Source organism: Erythrolamprus reginae, chromosome 13, assembly GCF_031021105.1.
Source record: "Erythrolamprus reginae isolate rEryReg1 chromosome 13, rEryReg1.hap1, whole genome shotgun sequence".
Classification (NCBI taxonomy): Eukaryota; Metazoa; Chordata; class Lepidosauria; order Squamata; family Dipsadidae; genus Erythrolamprus; species Erythrolamprus reginae.
Window position 1 is genome coordinate 12901503 of NC_091962.1, and position 17276 is coordinate 12918778.

The following is a 17276-nucleotide window of genomic DNA, read 5'->3' on the forward strand; positions in this document are numbered from 1 at the left end:
GTATGTCTGTATGTATGTTTGGTTTTTATAATAAGGGTTTTTTAGTTATTTTAGTATTGGATTGTTACATGCTGTTTTTATCATTGTTAGCCGCCCCGAGTCTACGGAGAGGGGCGGCATACAAATCCAATAAATAAATAAAATAAATAATAAATAAATAATAAGGTCTCCTTCTTTAGCAGGCCTTCTTTAGAAGACCTCCAAAGCCCCTTCCAACTCTGTTATTCTCTTATCCCAAGCAGCTGGGTTTAGCACATGGGCAGTGAGGAGGAGAAGGCTGAGGTTTAGTTACCCCCTCACCGGATTTGATGTTGCCATCGTCCCGACACATCCCATTCCAGCGGGTGTACAACGAGGGCGAGTGGAGGCTGTCGCTGTCGTGCTTGACCTCTTCCTGCTTCTGGCGGATCTTGTCCCAGTTGCGGACCAGGAAAACGTGGTGTTTCAGCACAAAATTCCTAGAAGGGGGAAAGAGAAAAATGTCCGATGGGGGTTTTCCCCACACTGAACCAGATTGTCCTTTTGGCTCCTTCCAACTCTGCAAGTTTTAGGACACCGGGTAAGCATCGCAACCACCATAGGCTGAGCTTCTAATGCAAACTAGAATCGCTTGGCTCCATTAATCGATTCCTGGACACACTTTTACAATTTCTGGGTAGTAGAGCTTACTTCCATATTAAAACCAACCAAACAAGCACACGAATCAACCAATTAATCAGTGACTGACCAAGCGACCTCTTACCAACCAGTCACCACCCATCCAACCAATGTATCATTAACCAACCAAGCAACAATCACCAACAACCAAACCATCATCAACCAACCAATCTTCACCCAACCAGGCACCCACTAATCAACTGCCAACCAACCAACCATGTTTTCCACTCCTGGCTAGCCAAGCTGTGGCAAACCAGGGGTCATCCACTCCGAAGCACCAGGCTGGGCCTCCTTAGTTCTTTAATAATAATAATAATAATAATAATAATGATGATGATGATGATGATGATGATGATTTATTGGACTTGTAAGCCGCCCCTCTCCGAAGACTCGGGATGGCTCACAACAATAATAAAACAATATAGCAGTAAAACAAATCCAATATTAAAAAACATATATAAAACCCCAGCAATTAAAACCATACAACACATACTTACAACTTCTGCAAGACCCACCAAGTAGCAATTGCAATAGCACTTAGGACTTATATACCGCTTCATAGTGCTTTGACAGCTGTGTCTAAGCGGTTTTACAGAGTCAGCCTCTTGCCCCTAACAATCTGGGTCTTCATTTGACCCATCTCGGAAGGATGGAAGGCTTCTTTCTTTCTTTCTTTCTTTCTTTCTTTCTTTCTTTCTTTCTTTCTTTCTATCTATCTATCTATCTATCAATCTATCTATCTATGTCTGTTTATCTTTCTATCTATCATCTATCTATCTATCTATCTATCTATGTCTGTTTGTCTATCATCCATCTATCTATCTATCTATCTATCTATCTATCTATCTATCTATCTATCTATCTATGTCTGTTTGTCTTTCTGTCTGTCTGTCTGTCTGTCTGTCTGTCTATCTATCTATCTATCTATGTCTGTTTGTCTATCATCCATCCATCTATCTATCTATCTATCTATCTATCTATCTATCTATCTATCTATCTATCTATGTCTGTTTGTCTTTCTGTCTGTCTGTCTGTCTGTCTGTCTATCTATCTACCTATCTACCTACCTACCTAATCCATCCATCCATCCATCCATCCATCCACCCACCTATCCATCCATAAATAGCAATAGCCTCTTGCCCCCAACAATCTGGGTCCTCATTTTACCCACCTCAGAAGGATGGAAGGCTCAGTCAACCTGGAGCTGGTGAGATTTGATTATCTACCTACCTACCTACCTACCCATCTGTCCATCCATCCATCAATAGCAATAGCAATAGCACATAAATAGCTCCACAATGCTTTACAGCCCTCTCTAAATGGTTTACAGATTCAGCCTCTTGCCCCCAACAATCTGGGTCCCCACTTGATGCACTTCGGAAGGATGGAAGGCCGAGTCAACCTGGAGCCTGGTGAGATTTGAACTGCCAAACCTGCAGCTAGCAGTCAGCTGGAAATAGCCTGCAGTGCTGCACTCTAACCACTGGGCCACCTCGGCTCTAGTAGGAGGAAGGATCGCCCCACCCTTTTGTTGAGGCTGGCAAGAGCCCAGGCTGAGAGCCGGTAGCCCTCCTCTTCCCCTCACCTTTCCCTGTTGGACATGGGCTTCATCTGCAGCTGGGGAGTCAGCCGAGTTGGAGGAGTGGCGTTCTCGCTGGGCTCTTCGGGAACGTGGCCCTTCTGGAAGACAAGAGCGGAAACGATGATGGAATTAATAAAAATATTAAGATTGCGCAGAAATGGAGAGAAGGCGGACATCAAAGACCAAAAAGAAAAAAGAAAGATACAGAATATTTACAAATATGGGGTTTGTTTTATCCATATTTTTCGGAGCATAAGACGCACCTTAGTTTTGGGGGAAGAAAATAAGCAAAAAAAAATCTGCCTACCAGGTATTCATCTGGCTAGTGTCTTTAGTCTGGTCAGTTTCAGCACATTATTTTAGAGCTAATCCCCCCCCCCTTTTTTTTGTGTGTGCAGGGAATAGCAATGAAAACAAGCCTGCAAAGACTTAGGGCTGGAAAAAAACTTAGGAGTAGCAATGAAAAGATCATGCAAGCTGGGAAAATTATTAGAAACATAGAAGACTGGCGGCAGAAAAAAACCTCATGGTCCATCTAGTCTGCCCTTATACTATTTCCTGTATTTTTATCTTAGGGTGGATATATGTTTATCCCAGGCGTGTTTAAATTCAGTTACTGTGGATTTACCAACCAGGTCTGCTGGAAGTTTGTTCCAAGGATCTACTACTCTTTCAGTGAAATAATATTTTCTCATGTTGCTTTTGATCTTCCCCCCAACTAACTTCAGATTGTGTCCCCTTGTTCTTGTGTTCACTTTCCTATTAAAAACACTTCCCTCCTGAACCTTATTTAACCCTTTAATATATTTAAATGTTTCGATCATGTCCCCCCTTTTCCTTCTGTCTTCCAGACTATACAGATTGAGTCCATTAAGTCTTTCCTGATAAATTTTATGCTTCAGACCTTCCACCATTCTTGTAGCCCGTCTTTGGACCCGTTCGATTTTGTCAATATCTTTTTGTAGGTGAGGTCTCCAGAACTGAACACAGTATTCCAAATGGGGTCTCACAGCGCTCTATATAAGGGGATCACAATCTCCCTCTTCCTGCTTGTTATACCTCTAGCTATGCAGCCAAGCATCCTACTTGCTTTAGCACTTCCTTAGAACTGAAAAAAAAACGTCTTCGGAGGGAGTAGGAATGAAAAAATACTGCAAGCAGGGAAGAGCACCTCTTTAGGGCTGCAAAAATTCTTCCTCCCAGAGAGTAGCAATGAAAACAAGCCTGCTAAAACTTAGGGCTGGTGAAAAACAAACTTTGGAGTAGCAATGAAAAAATTCTGCAAGTGGGGAAGATCGTTAGCGCCTTGTTAGGCTGGTGAAAAAAAAGCTACATTTGGAGTATAAGACACACCCAATTTTTCAGCCTCTTTTGAAGGTGGGAAAACTACACCTTATACTCCAAAAAACACAATAATTTACTGATTTCTGTTTCCCTGAAATGCTTCCATGGGGTGGAGCTGCGAGAGGTTTCACCCCTCTCCCGCCCCGCGGGTTGGGGTTTGTTTGGTGTGGGGTTTTTTGGAACTTCACCCATGCCTCGGACCGATGCTGAAGTGCCCAGGTGAACTTGGGGTGCCCACTCACTCACCCTCTTTTTCAACTTGTGCTTGGACTTCCTCTTTTCTTTGGACCGGCTCGGCCGCCTCTGGGCCGTGACCATCTGGTTGGCCTTGCTGAGCAGGCCGTTCACCCGTTGGCTCTTGCCGCCAATGATCCCTCGGCATTTTTCAAAGCCGCACTTGCAGAGTTGCTAGGGGGAAGGAAAACGGGGGAGCGGGTTAAAATGGGTGGGCGGGGGGGTCCTCGGGGGGGGGGACAAGCAAGACCAAACTGCACCCCTCGTTTGTTTGATTTTTGAACTGCTTTTTAAGACACAAACTTCCTGTCGATCAGTGACAGTTGGATGTTACGAAGGGTCTTGGGGAACATTGCAGCATCGTTGGAGCCCCAAGATCAAACAATTTAAGACTCTTGGCCACTGACTAATGTTTACGACTCAGAACGGAGACCCCTTTCCCCCCCCCCCCAAGAAAAACCCCTGCCCTCACCTGTTTCTCCACGTTGAAGGAGTGGAAATTGTAATCATAAGTCAGCTCGGTGCCGGCTGGCATGTCCTTCAAAGCGTAGAGTCCGATCCGGTAAACGCCGTTGACTGACCTGAAGGCACAGAGAGGAAAATGATAAAAAGATTCATTAAAACAACAACAACAACAAAAGCCACCTAAACACAACAACTAGGTTTTAATGCATTTCTCCGCGCAATTGTACAAATACTGTAGTCCCAAAAATGTCTACTACTAAGTGAGATGGTTGTTAAAGGAGCTTTGCCGCTTTTTAAGACCCTCCTTTGCCATAATTGGTTTTTTAAAAATATTTTTATTGGTTTTGCACATTAAAAAATAACATAAAACAAACATGCATGTGCCCATCACCCGACTGACAATACCCACCACCACCACCACCACCACCAGTTGCGGGGGTTCAAATATTTACTAGTTTATATTCTTTTATTTCCTTAGCTCTAATTTGCATTTGTTTACTATTCAAAGAGTGATTGGAGTTTATTTTTCACATTTTCGTCACAAGTTCTACTCAACATATAATCTTTCACCTTATTCCATCGTACCATCAACTTCTCCAATTTATTTTCTAATCTAATTTCCATGATTTCAAAATGAATGTGATCCACCATGTACCAGAACCAGTTCTGTAATGTCCATTTTTTAGACTCTTTCCAACCCAATACCACTACCGCTTGAGCGCTTTCCAATGCTGCAGTTTTTATTTCTTTGCAGTCTCTTAATTCTCTTTGTTTAACTAATATCGCTATTTCTTTTGTAATTATCCACCTAATACAGTAATACCTCATGATACGAACTTAATTGGTGCAAGGAGGAGGTTCGTAAGACGAAAGGTTCGTAAGACGAAAGATTGTTTCCCATAGGAAACAATGTAAAGTCAATTAATCCGTGCAACCAAAAAACCCCCCGCAAAAAAAACGGCTTTCGGCGACTGCTGGGAAGCCGCGCGGCTGTTTTAAAAGGTGACAGCCGGCCTGGGGGGCTTCCCAGCACCCCCCCCGAACCCGGGTTCGGGGTTCGGGGTGGTGCTGGCAAGCCCCCCAGGCCGGCTGCGACCTTTTAAAACACCCGCGCCGCTTCGCAGCTGTCTCCTGAAGCCGAACGCTAAAGCCGAACTTCCGCGTTCGGCTTCGGGAGACAGCTGGGAAGCGGCGCGGCTGTTTTAAAAGGTCGCAGCCGGCCTGGGGGGCTTCCCAGCAACCTCCCGAACCGAACCCGGGGTTCAGCAAAATTTTGCCTCTTCTTACGAACTTTGTTCGAGTTACGAACCGGCGTTCAGGAGGCTTCTGGGAAGCCCCGCCGCCCGGCTGTCACCTTTTAAAACAGCAACGTGGCTTCCCAGCAGTCTCCGAACGCCGGTTCGTAACTCGAAAAAAGTTCGTAAGAAGAGGCAAAATTTTGCTGAACCCCGGGTTCGTATCACGAGTTGTTCGTAAGACGAGGGGTTCGTATCTTGAGGTACCACTGTATTTAACATTTTATTTACTTCATTCTGCACTTCCTTTGCCATAATTGTTAAGTGAATCACTATCATAATTATCCTTATTTAATGACCCCACAATCCCTTGCGGGGTAGAGTCTGGGCAACTGAATAGAGCAAGCAGTGTTTTTTTTACTGGCCCACTGCTCTTCCTGTCGCCTGGGCGGAATTTCGTTCGGGAGATATATTCTCATCATTTTTCCACACTCATCGTAAGTGTGGAAAAATGGCGGTAGGAGTCCATTTTTTTCAGTGACGAAATGGTCACTAGATGAACAGTTATAAACCGAGGACTGCCCGGATTTGAGCTTCCATTCGCTTTCTGGGGCACGGTGAGGCAAGGGGCGGTTTTCCGAAGGCAGCCGGAGGGGGGCTGGGGGAGAGAGAGGGAGGGGCGCTTACCATTTCTGCATCTCGCAGTTGGGGTTGCAGCTGTGGTTGATGAAACGGGCCTCGTTCCCCATGCGGTAGCTGTCAATCACCATCCCGCTGTCCAGGTTGAGGCAGTAGTGATCACTGTGATTGTGGTATTGCTCAATCATCCGGTTCCTGACAAGCCAAGCAAACATTAAGTGAAGGGGGGGGGGGCCTGGAAGACCTCCGAGGTCCCTTCGGATTCTGTTATTCTGCATTCTAAGTCTGGGGTGGGGTCAGACTAGAAGACCTCCGAAGTCCCTTGCGACTCTGTTATTCTGTATTCTGAGCAGTGGGGGTCAGACTAGTGCAGCGGTAAGCAAAAGTTGGCTCTTCTATGACTTGTGGACTTCAACTCCCAGAATTCCTGAGCCAATGCATGCTAGCTCAGGAATTCTGGGAGTTGGAGTCCATACGCCATAGAAGAGCCAACTTTGCCTACCCCTGGACTAGCGGCTCTCCATGGTCTGTTATTCTGTATTCTGAGTGGGAGGGCCGACCTAGAAGATCTCCCAAGCCTGCTATTCTATAGTAAGCAGTGGGTCAGACTAGCGGATCTCCACAGTCCCTTCAGACTCTGTTATATTCTAAGCAAGGGGCTAGACTAGAAGACTTCCAAGGTCCCTTCTGAATCTGTTATTCTGTATTCTGAGCGGGGGGAACTGAAATAGATGACCTTCCGAGTCAGTCATTCTATACTGAGCAGGGGATCAGACTAAAAGGAAATGGAGCCCCTCCCTTATGATACCAGGTCGCAACGCCTTGGTCTCTTCAGCCTTGAAAGACGGCGTTGCAGGGGGGACTTGATTGAAGTGTATAAAATCATGCATGGGATAGAAAAGGTGGATAGAGAAAAATTATTTTCTCTATCACACAATACTAGGACAAGGGGGGGGGGGGCCCTCCCTAAAGCTCACAGGTAAGAAAATCAAGGACAAATCAAGGGAAATATTTCTTCACCCAGAGGGTCCTTGGTTGATGGGATTCCCTTCCAGAAGAGGTCGTGACAGCTGTCAGCCTGGAGAGCTTCAAGGCAGGATGAGACAGATTCATGGATGCCAAGTGTATCATAGGTGGTGATTGAAACGGATGTCCATGTGCCGCCTCTATGTTGGCTGAGGCAGGCAGGGTTCCCTTGGGTCCCATTTGTTGGGGGTCAGGGGAAAGGGAGGGTTTTGCCTTCTCTTTCTGCTCAGGATCCCTATGGACAATTGGGGGCCCACTGTGGGACACAGAATGCTGGACTCGATGGGCTTTGGCCTGATTCAGCTTGGCTCTTTTTATGTACCTCCAGACTGTGTAACGTAGACCAGTGTTTCCCAACCTTGGCAACTTGAAGATATTTGGACTTCAACTCCCAGAATTCCCCAGCCACCATTTCCTGGCTGGGGAATTCTGGGAGTTGAAGTCCAAATATCTTCAAGTTGCCAAGGTTGGGAAACACTGACCTAGGCATTTCTCCCCACCTTCCTTTTCCTGGGCGAGAGGGCTTCCAACACAGGGCCTTTACCTGAATTCCTGCTCGCTGACCACCTCTCCCAGGTACTCGATGATGAACTGGCCGGCCTTCAGGGACTCCTTGGTCCGGATGCCCCAGCCTTTCTCCTCCGCCCGGAAGCGTTCGAGACACTGCACCCACTCGTGCCTCTGGATCCGCTGGTTGCAGCACTGCTCCCCACAGGGACAGGTGTTGGGCGAACACTCGGCGAAGATCATCCTGAAAGGAGAGCCCAAGGCAGGGGGGGGGGGTGAGAAGGCACCGGGAGCGACCCGACGCCTGGAGCAGCTTTATTTTTTTTTTAAAGAGAGGGGTGGACGTCAACTCCCAGAATTCCCCTGTGGGCGTGGGAGGGGACAGGAAGGGGAGCAGTGGAAGAGGCAGAGAAAGTCAAAAAGAGTTGAGGGGAGAAGGGAAGAGGAAGGCAAAGGAGGGATGAGCGAGAAGATAATGGAAGTCCAGACGGGCCGATATTGGTAATAAAAAGATTTAGATTGAAACCCAAGCAAGGTGGGGGTTTTGGTGATTTTCTATTATGTTTTGCTTTATGGTGATGTAACTCTTGGACACATGGAGGGGGAAAATAAAAATATTTTTTTGAAGTCTCACCCATCTTTAGAGGTTGGCGAGGTTGAGAGACGCCGCTCTAAAACCCACTGGGAAAAGTGAATAAGGTTTTTTTTTTTAAGTTGGAAAAGGTATTTCCAACCACGGGAATTTTAAGTTTTGTGGATTTCAAATCCCACAATTCCTCCTTTCCCTTCCCCCTTTTTCTCTTTCTTTCTTTCTTTCCTTTCTTTTTCTCCCTTTTTCTCATCACCATTTTTTCTCTTTCCCTTCCTCCCTCTTCCTCTCCTCTCCTATTCAATTATATTCTCTATTCTCTTCTACATTCATAGAAACATAGAAGATTGAGGGCAGAAAAAGACCTCATGGTCCATCTAGTCTGCCCTTATACTATTTCCTGTATTTTACCTTAGGATGGATCTATGTTTATCCCAGGCATGTTTAAATTTAATTCTATTCTATTCTATTTTCTATTCCATTTTGTATTCTGTTCTGTTCTCTATCCTATCCTCCATTTCATTCTTTTCTCTACTCATCTCTACTATATTCTCTATTCTATTCTATTTTATGTTCTGTTCTCTATCTTATCTTCTATCCTATCCTATTTTATTCCATATCCTCCCCTCCATTCCATTCTCTATTCCATTCTGAATTCTATTCTGTTTTCCCTAACCCTTCTCAATTACAGGGAATCCTTGACTTACAGTCACAATTGAGCCCAACATTTAGGTTGCCGAGACATTTGCTAAGTGAGTTTTGTCCCACTTTGCGTCCTTTCTTGCCACGGTCGTTAAGTGAATCACCACAGTTGTTCTGCTAGTGACATGGCTGCTAAATGAGTCTTGGTTTCTCTGCTGACTTGGGCTTTCAGGAGAGGTCGCAAACGGGGACCACGTGACCTGGGGACGCTGCGACCGTCATAAACATGAACCAGCCACCAAGCCTCTGAATTTGGATTGTGTGACCACAGGGGGTGAAGGTGCAAATTTGTCACTTTGGGCCGTTGTGACTTCGGAACGGTCCCTAAAACGAACCCTCGCCTGTCGAGGAGTCCCTGGGCTCGAATCCTCACGCCACACCTACCTGTTCAAACAGTCGTCCAGGCACCCGCTTTTCCGGCTGTCTTCGGGATGTTTGCAGTTGCAAGTGGTGGCCTCGTAACCAGACAGGGGTTTGACATCCACATAAACATCTGGAGGGGCAGCGGCGGAGAGAAATAAAGCACAGGATGGAAGGAGATCCCGAATTCAGCTTAGGATGGAGAGGGGGGGGGCTTCAAATTTCCTACCCTTTCTCTTCCTCTTTTCCCCTTCCTTCCTTCCTCCCCCTTTCTCCCTTCCCTTCCTCCTTTCCTCTTCTTCCCTTTCCCTTCCTCCCTTCCTCTTCCTTCCTTCCTCCTTTCCCCATCCTCCTGGCTTCCTCCTTTCCCCTTCCTTTCTTCTTCTTCCCATCCTCCCTCCTTCTCCCTTTCCTTTTCCTTCCTTCCTCCTTTCCCCTTCCTCCTGGCTTCTACTTTTCCCTTCCTTTCTTCTTCTTCTTCCCTCCCTCCCTCCCATTCTCCCTTTCCTTTCCTTTCCTCCATTCCTCTTCCAACCTTTTTCCCTCCCTCCTCCCTTCCTTTCCCTTCACCCTCCCCCCCCCTAGGATTTTCAAGCTATCAGCCAGACAGCCTGGAATGATGTAAAATCAAGGGAGGTGGGTACAGGGGACTCAAGGTGGGAAGGCTGTCTGGGGACCCACCCACCCCTGGGGAAGCCGTGACAAACACCGGAGGGACTTACTTGATCGGATTTTTTTATAAAGTGGGACGTCCGGCTTTTTATACAGCTGAAAAGGAAAGGGAGAAAGGGCCGTTTATTGCAGTTGCAGAAGGCAGGGCCGCCCAGGAACAGAACAAAAGGGCTGGGGAGGGACCTCGGTGGTCTTCTAGTCTGACCCCCCCAACCCCTGCTCAGAATACAGAAGAAGAGGAATGGAAGGGACTTTGGATCGAAGGAGTTTTTCCCCCTTCCCATATGGGGAAGGGTTGGTTGATGGGATTCCCTTCCAGAAGACGTCGTGACAGCTGTCAGCCTGGAGAGCTTCGAGGCAGGATGAGACAGATTCATGGATGCCAAGTGTATCATAGGTGGTCATTGAAACAGATGTCCATGTGCACCCTCTATGTTGGTTGAGGCAGGCAGGGTTCCCTTGGGTCCCATTTGTTGGGGGTCAAAGGAAAGGGAGGGTTTTGCCTTCTTCTGCTCAAGATCCCCATGGACAATTGGGGGATCACTGTGGAACACAGAACGCTGGACTCGATGGGCTTTGGCCCGATTCAGCAGGGCTCTTCTTAGGTTCTTATTTTATTTATTTATTATTTGGATTTGTATGCCGCCCCTCGCCGAAGACTCGGGGCGGCTCACAACAAGTGAAAACAAATCATAAATAATCCAATTAATTAAAATATTTAAAGATTTTTTTAAAAACCCCATATACTAACAGACACACACACAAGCATACCATGTATAAATTAAACGTGCCCAGGGGGAGATGTTTAATTTCCCCATGCCTGACGGCAAAGGTGGGTTTTGAGGAGTTTACGGAAGGCAAGAAGAGTAGGGGCAGTCCTGATCTCCGGGGGGAGTTGGTTCCAGAGAGCCGGGGCCGCCACAGAGAAGGCTCTTCCCCTGGGGCCCGCCAACCGACATTGTTTAGTTGACGGGACCCGGAGGAGGCCCACTCTGTGGGACCTAATCGGTCGCTGGGATTCGTGCGGCAGAAGGCGGTCTCGGAGATTATGAAGCTGCCTAGCAAACCCCTCCTCCTCCTTCTTCAGCTTGGCTTTTAAAGCGGGAGAAATAAAATGAAGAAAATGTTTTTTGGGGAGGGGGGTGGAAAGAAGAGGGGGATTTTTTTTTTTTCTCCCCTTGGGCCTGGATCCAAGAAAAATAAGGCCTGAAATTTTTTCAGGCATTTTGGCAGAACATCTAAATTCTCCGGAGGGGTGTCTCACCCTGGCGTACACACACACAAACACACACTCACATCCACCCACCAGACATCCTTGCTGAAGAGCCTCCCTGTCAGAATAAAAGTCCCTGGCAGGATTAAGAGACCTGCCAGATGAACAATTGATCACGGCAGGGAGGGAGGAGGCTGAGGGAGGCACGGTTAGAGGGGATGGGAAGTGTTGAGTGCAGGCAGGTAGGTAGGAGAAGGGAGGGAAAGGGAGGGAAGGAGAGAAGGAAGGAAGAGAGGGAAAGGAGAAAGGGGAAGAAGGAGGGGGAAAGGAGGAAGGAAGAGGAAAGGAGGAAGGGAAAGGGAAGTGGGAAAGGGGAAAGGAGAAAGGAAGAAAAGGCAAGGAAGGGAGAAAGGGGAAGGAAGGAATGACGGAATGAAGGAAGGAAGGGGGAGAGAGGAAAAAGAGAGGAAGGAAGGAAGAGGGAGAGAGGAAAAAGAGAGGAAGGAAGGAAGGAAGGAAAGGGGAGAGAGGAAAAAGAGAGGAAGGAAGGAAGAGGGAGAGAGGAAAAAGAGAGGAAGGAAGAAGGAAGGAAGGAAGGAAGGAAAGGGGAGAGAGGAAAAAGAGAGGAAGGAAGGAAGGAAGGGGAGAGAGGAAAAAGAGAGGAAGGAAGGAAGGAAGGGGAGAGAGGAAAAAGAGAGGAAGGAAGGAAGGAAGGAAGGGGAGAGAGGAAAAAGAGAGGAAGGAAGGAAGGAAAGGGGAGAGAGGAAAAAGAGAGGAAGGAAGGAAGGAAAGGGGAGAGAGGAAAAAGAGAGGAAGGAAGGAAGGAAGGAAGAAAGGAAGGAAGGAAGGAAGGAAGGAAGGAAGGAGAACATGTTTTCAACATCTTCCCTTCCTTCTTTTTCAACCACTGCCGTTGGCAAAAAAAGACGGCTGGCTTTGTTCAGGGCAGCTGCGGCCGAAAGCAGGTGACTCTGCCGAATTCAGACCTGGGCCATTCGAACTGGACACCCTCTTACCTGGTTGTGCTTCCACTGCCAGAGAATGTCGTAAGGCAACTGAAAGTCGATCCGTTTTTGCCGAAGGTATTTTCCTGCGAGAGGGGAGCGAAGAAATGCATCCAATCAGAACAGAGCTGGCAGGGACCCCTGCGAGGTCTTCTAGTCCAGCCCTATATATAGTCTAGGAGACCCTATACCCTTCGAGGCAAGAGCATCCACAACTGCTGGTGGCTAGCTGTTCCACTGGTTAACTGCCCTCACGCTCAGGAAGTTTCTCCTAAATCCCAGGTTGCTTCTCTCCTTGATTAGTTTCCATCCATAGTTGTTTCTTGTCCTGCCTTCTCATGTTTTTGACTCAGGTTTCACCTAATCTGTACCTATACCTTCGGGATTATGATTATTATTATTATTATTATTATTATTATTATTATTTATTATATTTATATGCCACCCCTCTCTGTAGACTCCTGCCTAGCTGCTTTTCTCTATCTCCAATATTATTATTATTTTGCAAACAGCCCCAAGGGTGTTTGCTCAAAAGACAGCTGGACTCAGTTTTTCCTCGAAGACCTTTCGCTTCTCACCCGAGAAGCCTCTTCAGTTCTGACCGAAGAGTGGAGGTTGGAAAGATTTATACTGCTCGCAGCCCTCTGGTCATTAGCACTCCCTCGGAGAGTCCTTCCCTCCTCCAGCCTTCAGTCAGAACCGAAGAAGCTTCGTGGATGAGAAGCGAAATGCCTTTGAGGGGGGGGGGGATCCACATTCATTTTGGGGAAAAAACACCTTTGGGACAACCAGGCCCAAGATCAGAGATCTTCAAACTTGGAAACTTTTAAGACTCGTGGACTTCAACTCCCAGAATTCCTTGGCGCCTGTTGACCTCGGCTACTATAATTCCAGATTTTATACCAGAGGGAACCTCTGACTAGATGATTGAGACTCTCAACTTTTTGCAAAAAAAATAAAATAATAATAAATAAAAACAAAATAAAATTCTCATGCTCTCCCCCGCCTGCGTGCAGCTATGATCTGCCAAGAATCTTTCAAGATCTCCTTCCTTACATGAGTGTTGCTGCGGGAAAGAACAAGAAAGAGCCGCTAAAATCCACAACTCTTCCATGGCAGGAAAGGGTGTGTTTAAACGAATTTGCCGTTCCCTGCGGGAAAGCTAGGAGTGGGTGTTTTTGTTCCTGGCCCCCTTCGGGTTCCTCGGCTTGATGCTTCCGGAAGAGGAAATTGGAATCACTCTACACTTTGTAAATACAGTAATACCTCGTCTTACGAACTTAATTGGTTCCGGAAGTAGGTTTGTAAGGCGAAAAGTTCGTAAGACGAAACATTGTTTCCCATAGGAAACAATGTAAAAGCAATTAATGCGTGCAAAGGGGGGGGGGGGGGAATCGCAAAATGGGTGCTGCCGCCCCGCTGTCACCTTTTAAAACAGCCGGGGGGCTTCTCGGCGTTCTCACTAACCCGAACTTTCGGCCTCCAGGAAGGACGTCTTCCTGATGTCAAAGCTCCGCCCATGGAATTCCCTATTGGGATTCCCCACCTCCTATCCAGCCTCCAGATTGGCCAAAAACGCTGCTGCCGATTGCAAAAATAGTGCTCCGCCGGGCGGCGCCACCCGGCTGTAACCTTCTGAAACAGCCGGGCGCTTCTCGGCGGCCTCCAGAATCCGAACCTCCGGGTTCGGTGTACAGGAGAACGCCGAGAAGCCCCCCGGCTGTTTCAGAAGGTGACAGCCGGGCAGCGGCGCTTCTCGGGGGCCTCCCAAACCCGAACCCGAAAAGTTCGGGTTCGGGAGAACGCCGAGAAGCCCCCCAGCTGTTTTAAAAGGTGACAGCTGGGCGGTGGCGCCCAGCGGAGCGCCATTTTGCGATCTGTGGTGGGTTCGTAAGCCAAAAAAAGTTCGTAAGAAGAGGCAAAAAATTTCTGAACCCTGGGTTCCTATCACGAGGGGTTTGTATCACGAGGGGTTTGTATCACGAGGGGTTCGTATCACGAGGGGTTCGTATCACGAGGGGTTCGTATCACGAGGTACCACTGTACGTTGATGTTCCTGGTTTTAAAAAATTATAAATTTGTACACCTTCATTTGGCGGAGGGACTGAATGAATGCTGTTGGGTGACATTTCACTGCGCACTGTTTTGTGTGGTGTGTATTCCTTTATATTACAAAAATCAATAAAAATTATTTTTTAAAAAAAGGAACTAAAGCTTCTATTCTGGTGCCTTTTGAACATATTTTTACAATCCGACCAATCAGGCGTTTACAGTGGGGACGTCCCTGTGACCTTCCTGCCAATCTGCTTAAAGGCTCTGTTGGGGGAATTGGCGCTGGACTTATGGCTGGGGGTCACCACAACACGAGGAAACGGTACGAAGGGCTCGCGGCATTGAGAAATGCTGCATTAGGGGCTGCAGATTCAACCAGAATCACCAAGAAAGATCCATCTGCCTTGAATTCCCAGGCAGCTGTTTCCACGGGTGCCCTTTTAAGCCAGAGAACCGAATTCGGAGAGGCTCCTGACCGCTTGCCCGTCACACTTCCCAGAATTCCCCTGCCTGGGGCTGAGGATTCTGGGATTGGAAGCCCAGGCGCCCGGAAGGCATCAGAGCCGTAGAAGGGAGTGGAAAGTCCCGGAGTTGGGGCTTCTTTGCGAGAGAGGGAGAGAGTAGAGGCAGCCGCGGAGCTCTCCACATTTGTTCGGATTTTCCAGAGCCTCAAGTTTTGCTCCGCCAGTTCCAGGAAGCGGCGGAATCTGCTGGGAATCTGTTTTCACTTCTATGACCTCACTGGAGGAAACAAAAGGCTCTTTCAAGAGACTGGCGGCTGGCCCAGAGATTGGGGGGGGGGGGGACACGCTGGCTCTCGCCCTCAAAATAAAAAAGGAGCAACCACAGCTAAGGCAGAGAAATAAATCCTGTGTGATGCAGGGAAGGATCTTAAGCCCGGACCGAGGATCTCATTAAAGCAGCCCGATCTTTCCAGGAGGGTCTAAGGAAACGGCAGTCTGGGATTGGAGAAGAGGGAAGAGGAGGGGAACCCCCCCCTGTTAAAGCCCCTCTTCCCATTTCACAAATTCCCACATGGGGGATTCTCATCACACGGGGGGCAAGCAAGCAAGGGCTTCCTTCCTCCAAGACAAGGTGGGAGCAGCTCAGCCCTGGAAGTCCCAAAGGTCCCTTTTTTTTTGAAGAGGTTTCACTCCTCATCCAGGAAGTATCTCCAGTTCTGGTGGAATGGTGGGGAAGGGAAGGATTGATACTCCTTGCTGGTCATTTGCATCCTTTTTAGAGAGCCGTTGAGGCTGCTTGGAGACTGATCGATGTCCTTGGGGTCACCTGAGTGGTGAAAATAAATGTGGGGAGAAGGCTCAGGGGATTCCGACACAGATAAACCTCCAAGTGGCCTCAACGACGCTCTAAAACAGGGGTGGCGAACCTCGCGTGATCCCTGTTTTAGAGCGTCATTGAGGCCACTTGGAGTTTTATCTGTGTCAGAATCCCCTGAGCCTTCTCCACACAGCCTATCTGAGGGCACGTAAGGCGTTGCCCTATGTCAGCTGCAGAGCCTGGTGGCTAGCTGATTTTTGACCTTCTTCCCGGCTGTTTTTTCTCTCTTAAAAGCTCTGGCAAAAAACAAGCCAACCAGGAGTCCAGAGGCTTCGGTGAGGCCTATGTGCGAAGGGTGGACAGCGCAGGGGTTGTGCGCACTGCATTATGGGTTTGGGCATGCACAGCCTTTCGGTACCCAAGCTGAAGAAGATCCCATCGCTGCTCAAATAGGATGCAAAGGGCCAGCTGTGCCCGCAAGGAACATCCATCCTTCCGTTCCCCACTGTCCAAGTCAGAGCTGAGGAAGCGTCGTGGTGGAGAAGAGAAACATCTTCCAAAGGAAAAAAAAAAAAACCCCAAGAAAGTCCAGTTGCTTTTTTGGGGGGGAAGAAAAGCCCCTACCCTCCATGGGAGGACTTGAGGATCTCCATAGATTCTCAGCACTGGAAGGTGGAGGACAAAAGATGATGATGATGATGATGATGATGATGATGATGATGATGATGATAATAATAATAATAATAGAAATTAGTGAAATACGAAGATCTAAAAATCGAGCTGCAACGACTCTGGCATAGGCCAGTGAAAGTGGTCCCAGTGGTACTTGGCATGCTGGGTGCAAGGCCAAAGGATCTCAGTGGACATTTGAAAACCATTGGAATTGACAAAATCTCCATCTGTCAATTGCAAAAGGCCACTTTACTGGGATCAGCAAACATAATTCGCCGCTACATCACGCAGTCCTAGGTGCTTGGGAAGTGCCTGACTGGTGATGAAATACGAAATCCAGCATAGTGATCTCGTTTGCTGTGTTGTATTGACATAATAATAATAATAATAATAATAATAATAATAATAATAATAATAATAATAATATTAGATTTGTATGCTGCCCCTCTCCAAGGACGATAGCAGGGGGGAGCTTTCCTCTCTTGTGAATTTGAGGGTGGGGAGGGCAGTGGGAGGAGCAAAGGGGGTGGGGGTGGGACTCCACGAGGCGGATTCTCGGCTGGGGGGGGGAGGAAAATAGGCAGCTCGCACTGACGGCCAGGCCCGGCCTCCTCGCTGGGCCCCTTCCAGGTTATTGTTACCCTTGGCAGCTTGCCTCCGTCCTGTAACTACAGACACGGTGGAAAGGCGCTTGCCATAATTGGGGAAGATGTCGGGCTGGGTGTAAATGTCACCCCCCCCCTTCCTCCCTCCCGTTGTGGGGAGAAGTCATATACCCACACCCACTTCAGGAATTCAAACCTGGCTTCCAGGGCTGCAAACCCTTTACAACTCACACACAACGGAAAGGAAGAGAGGACCAAACAGCTATATGCTTGCAAGGGGCGTCTTTTTTTTAAAATTTAATCACAAAACCTATCTTCCTGAACTAAAAAAGATTGCCTACTTTATTGCTTAAGAAGAAACGGTTCCAAACCTTTGGGAAACAAAAAGTAGCACAGGCAGGGCGTCTTTTCCACTTGGAAAATGTAGCAGTGGCATT

General features: G+C 47.7%; 1 protein-coding gene across 1 annotated transcript in view; it reads right to left on the reverse strand.

Annotated features, from left to right (window-relative positions):
- The window catches only part of ASH1L (ASH1 like histone lysine methyltransferase), an 81094-nt gene that overhangs the window by 15783 nt on the left and 48035 nt on the right, over positions 1 to 17276 (reverse strand). Inside the window, 9 exon segments of the mRNA XM_070766388.1 lie at positions 301 to 458; positions 2243 to 2337; positions 3830 to 3991; positions 4290 to 4398; positions 6205 to 6351; positions 7727 to 7933; positions 9365 to 9473; positions 10063 to 10108; positions 12242 to 12315. Of these exon segments, the coding sequence (XP_070622489.1) occupies positions 301 to 458; positions 2243 to 2337; positions 3830 to 3991; positions 4290 to 4398; positions 6205 to 6351; positions 7727 to 7933; positions 9365 to 9473; positions 10063 to 10108; positions 12242 to 12315 (1107 nt within the window).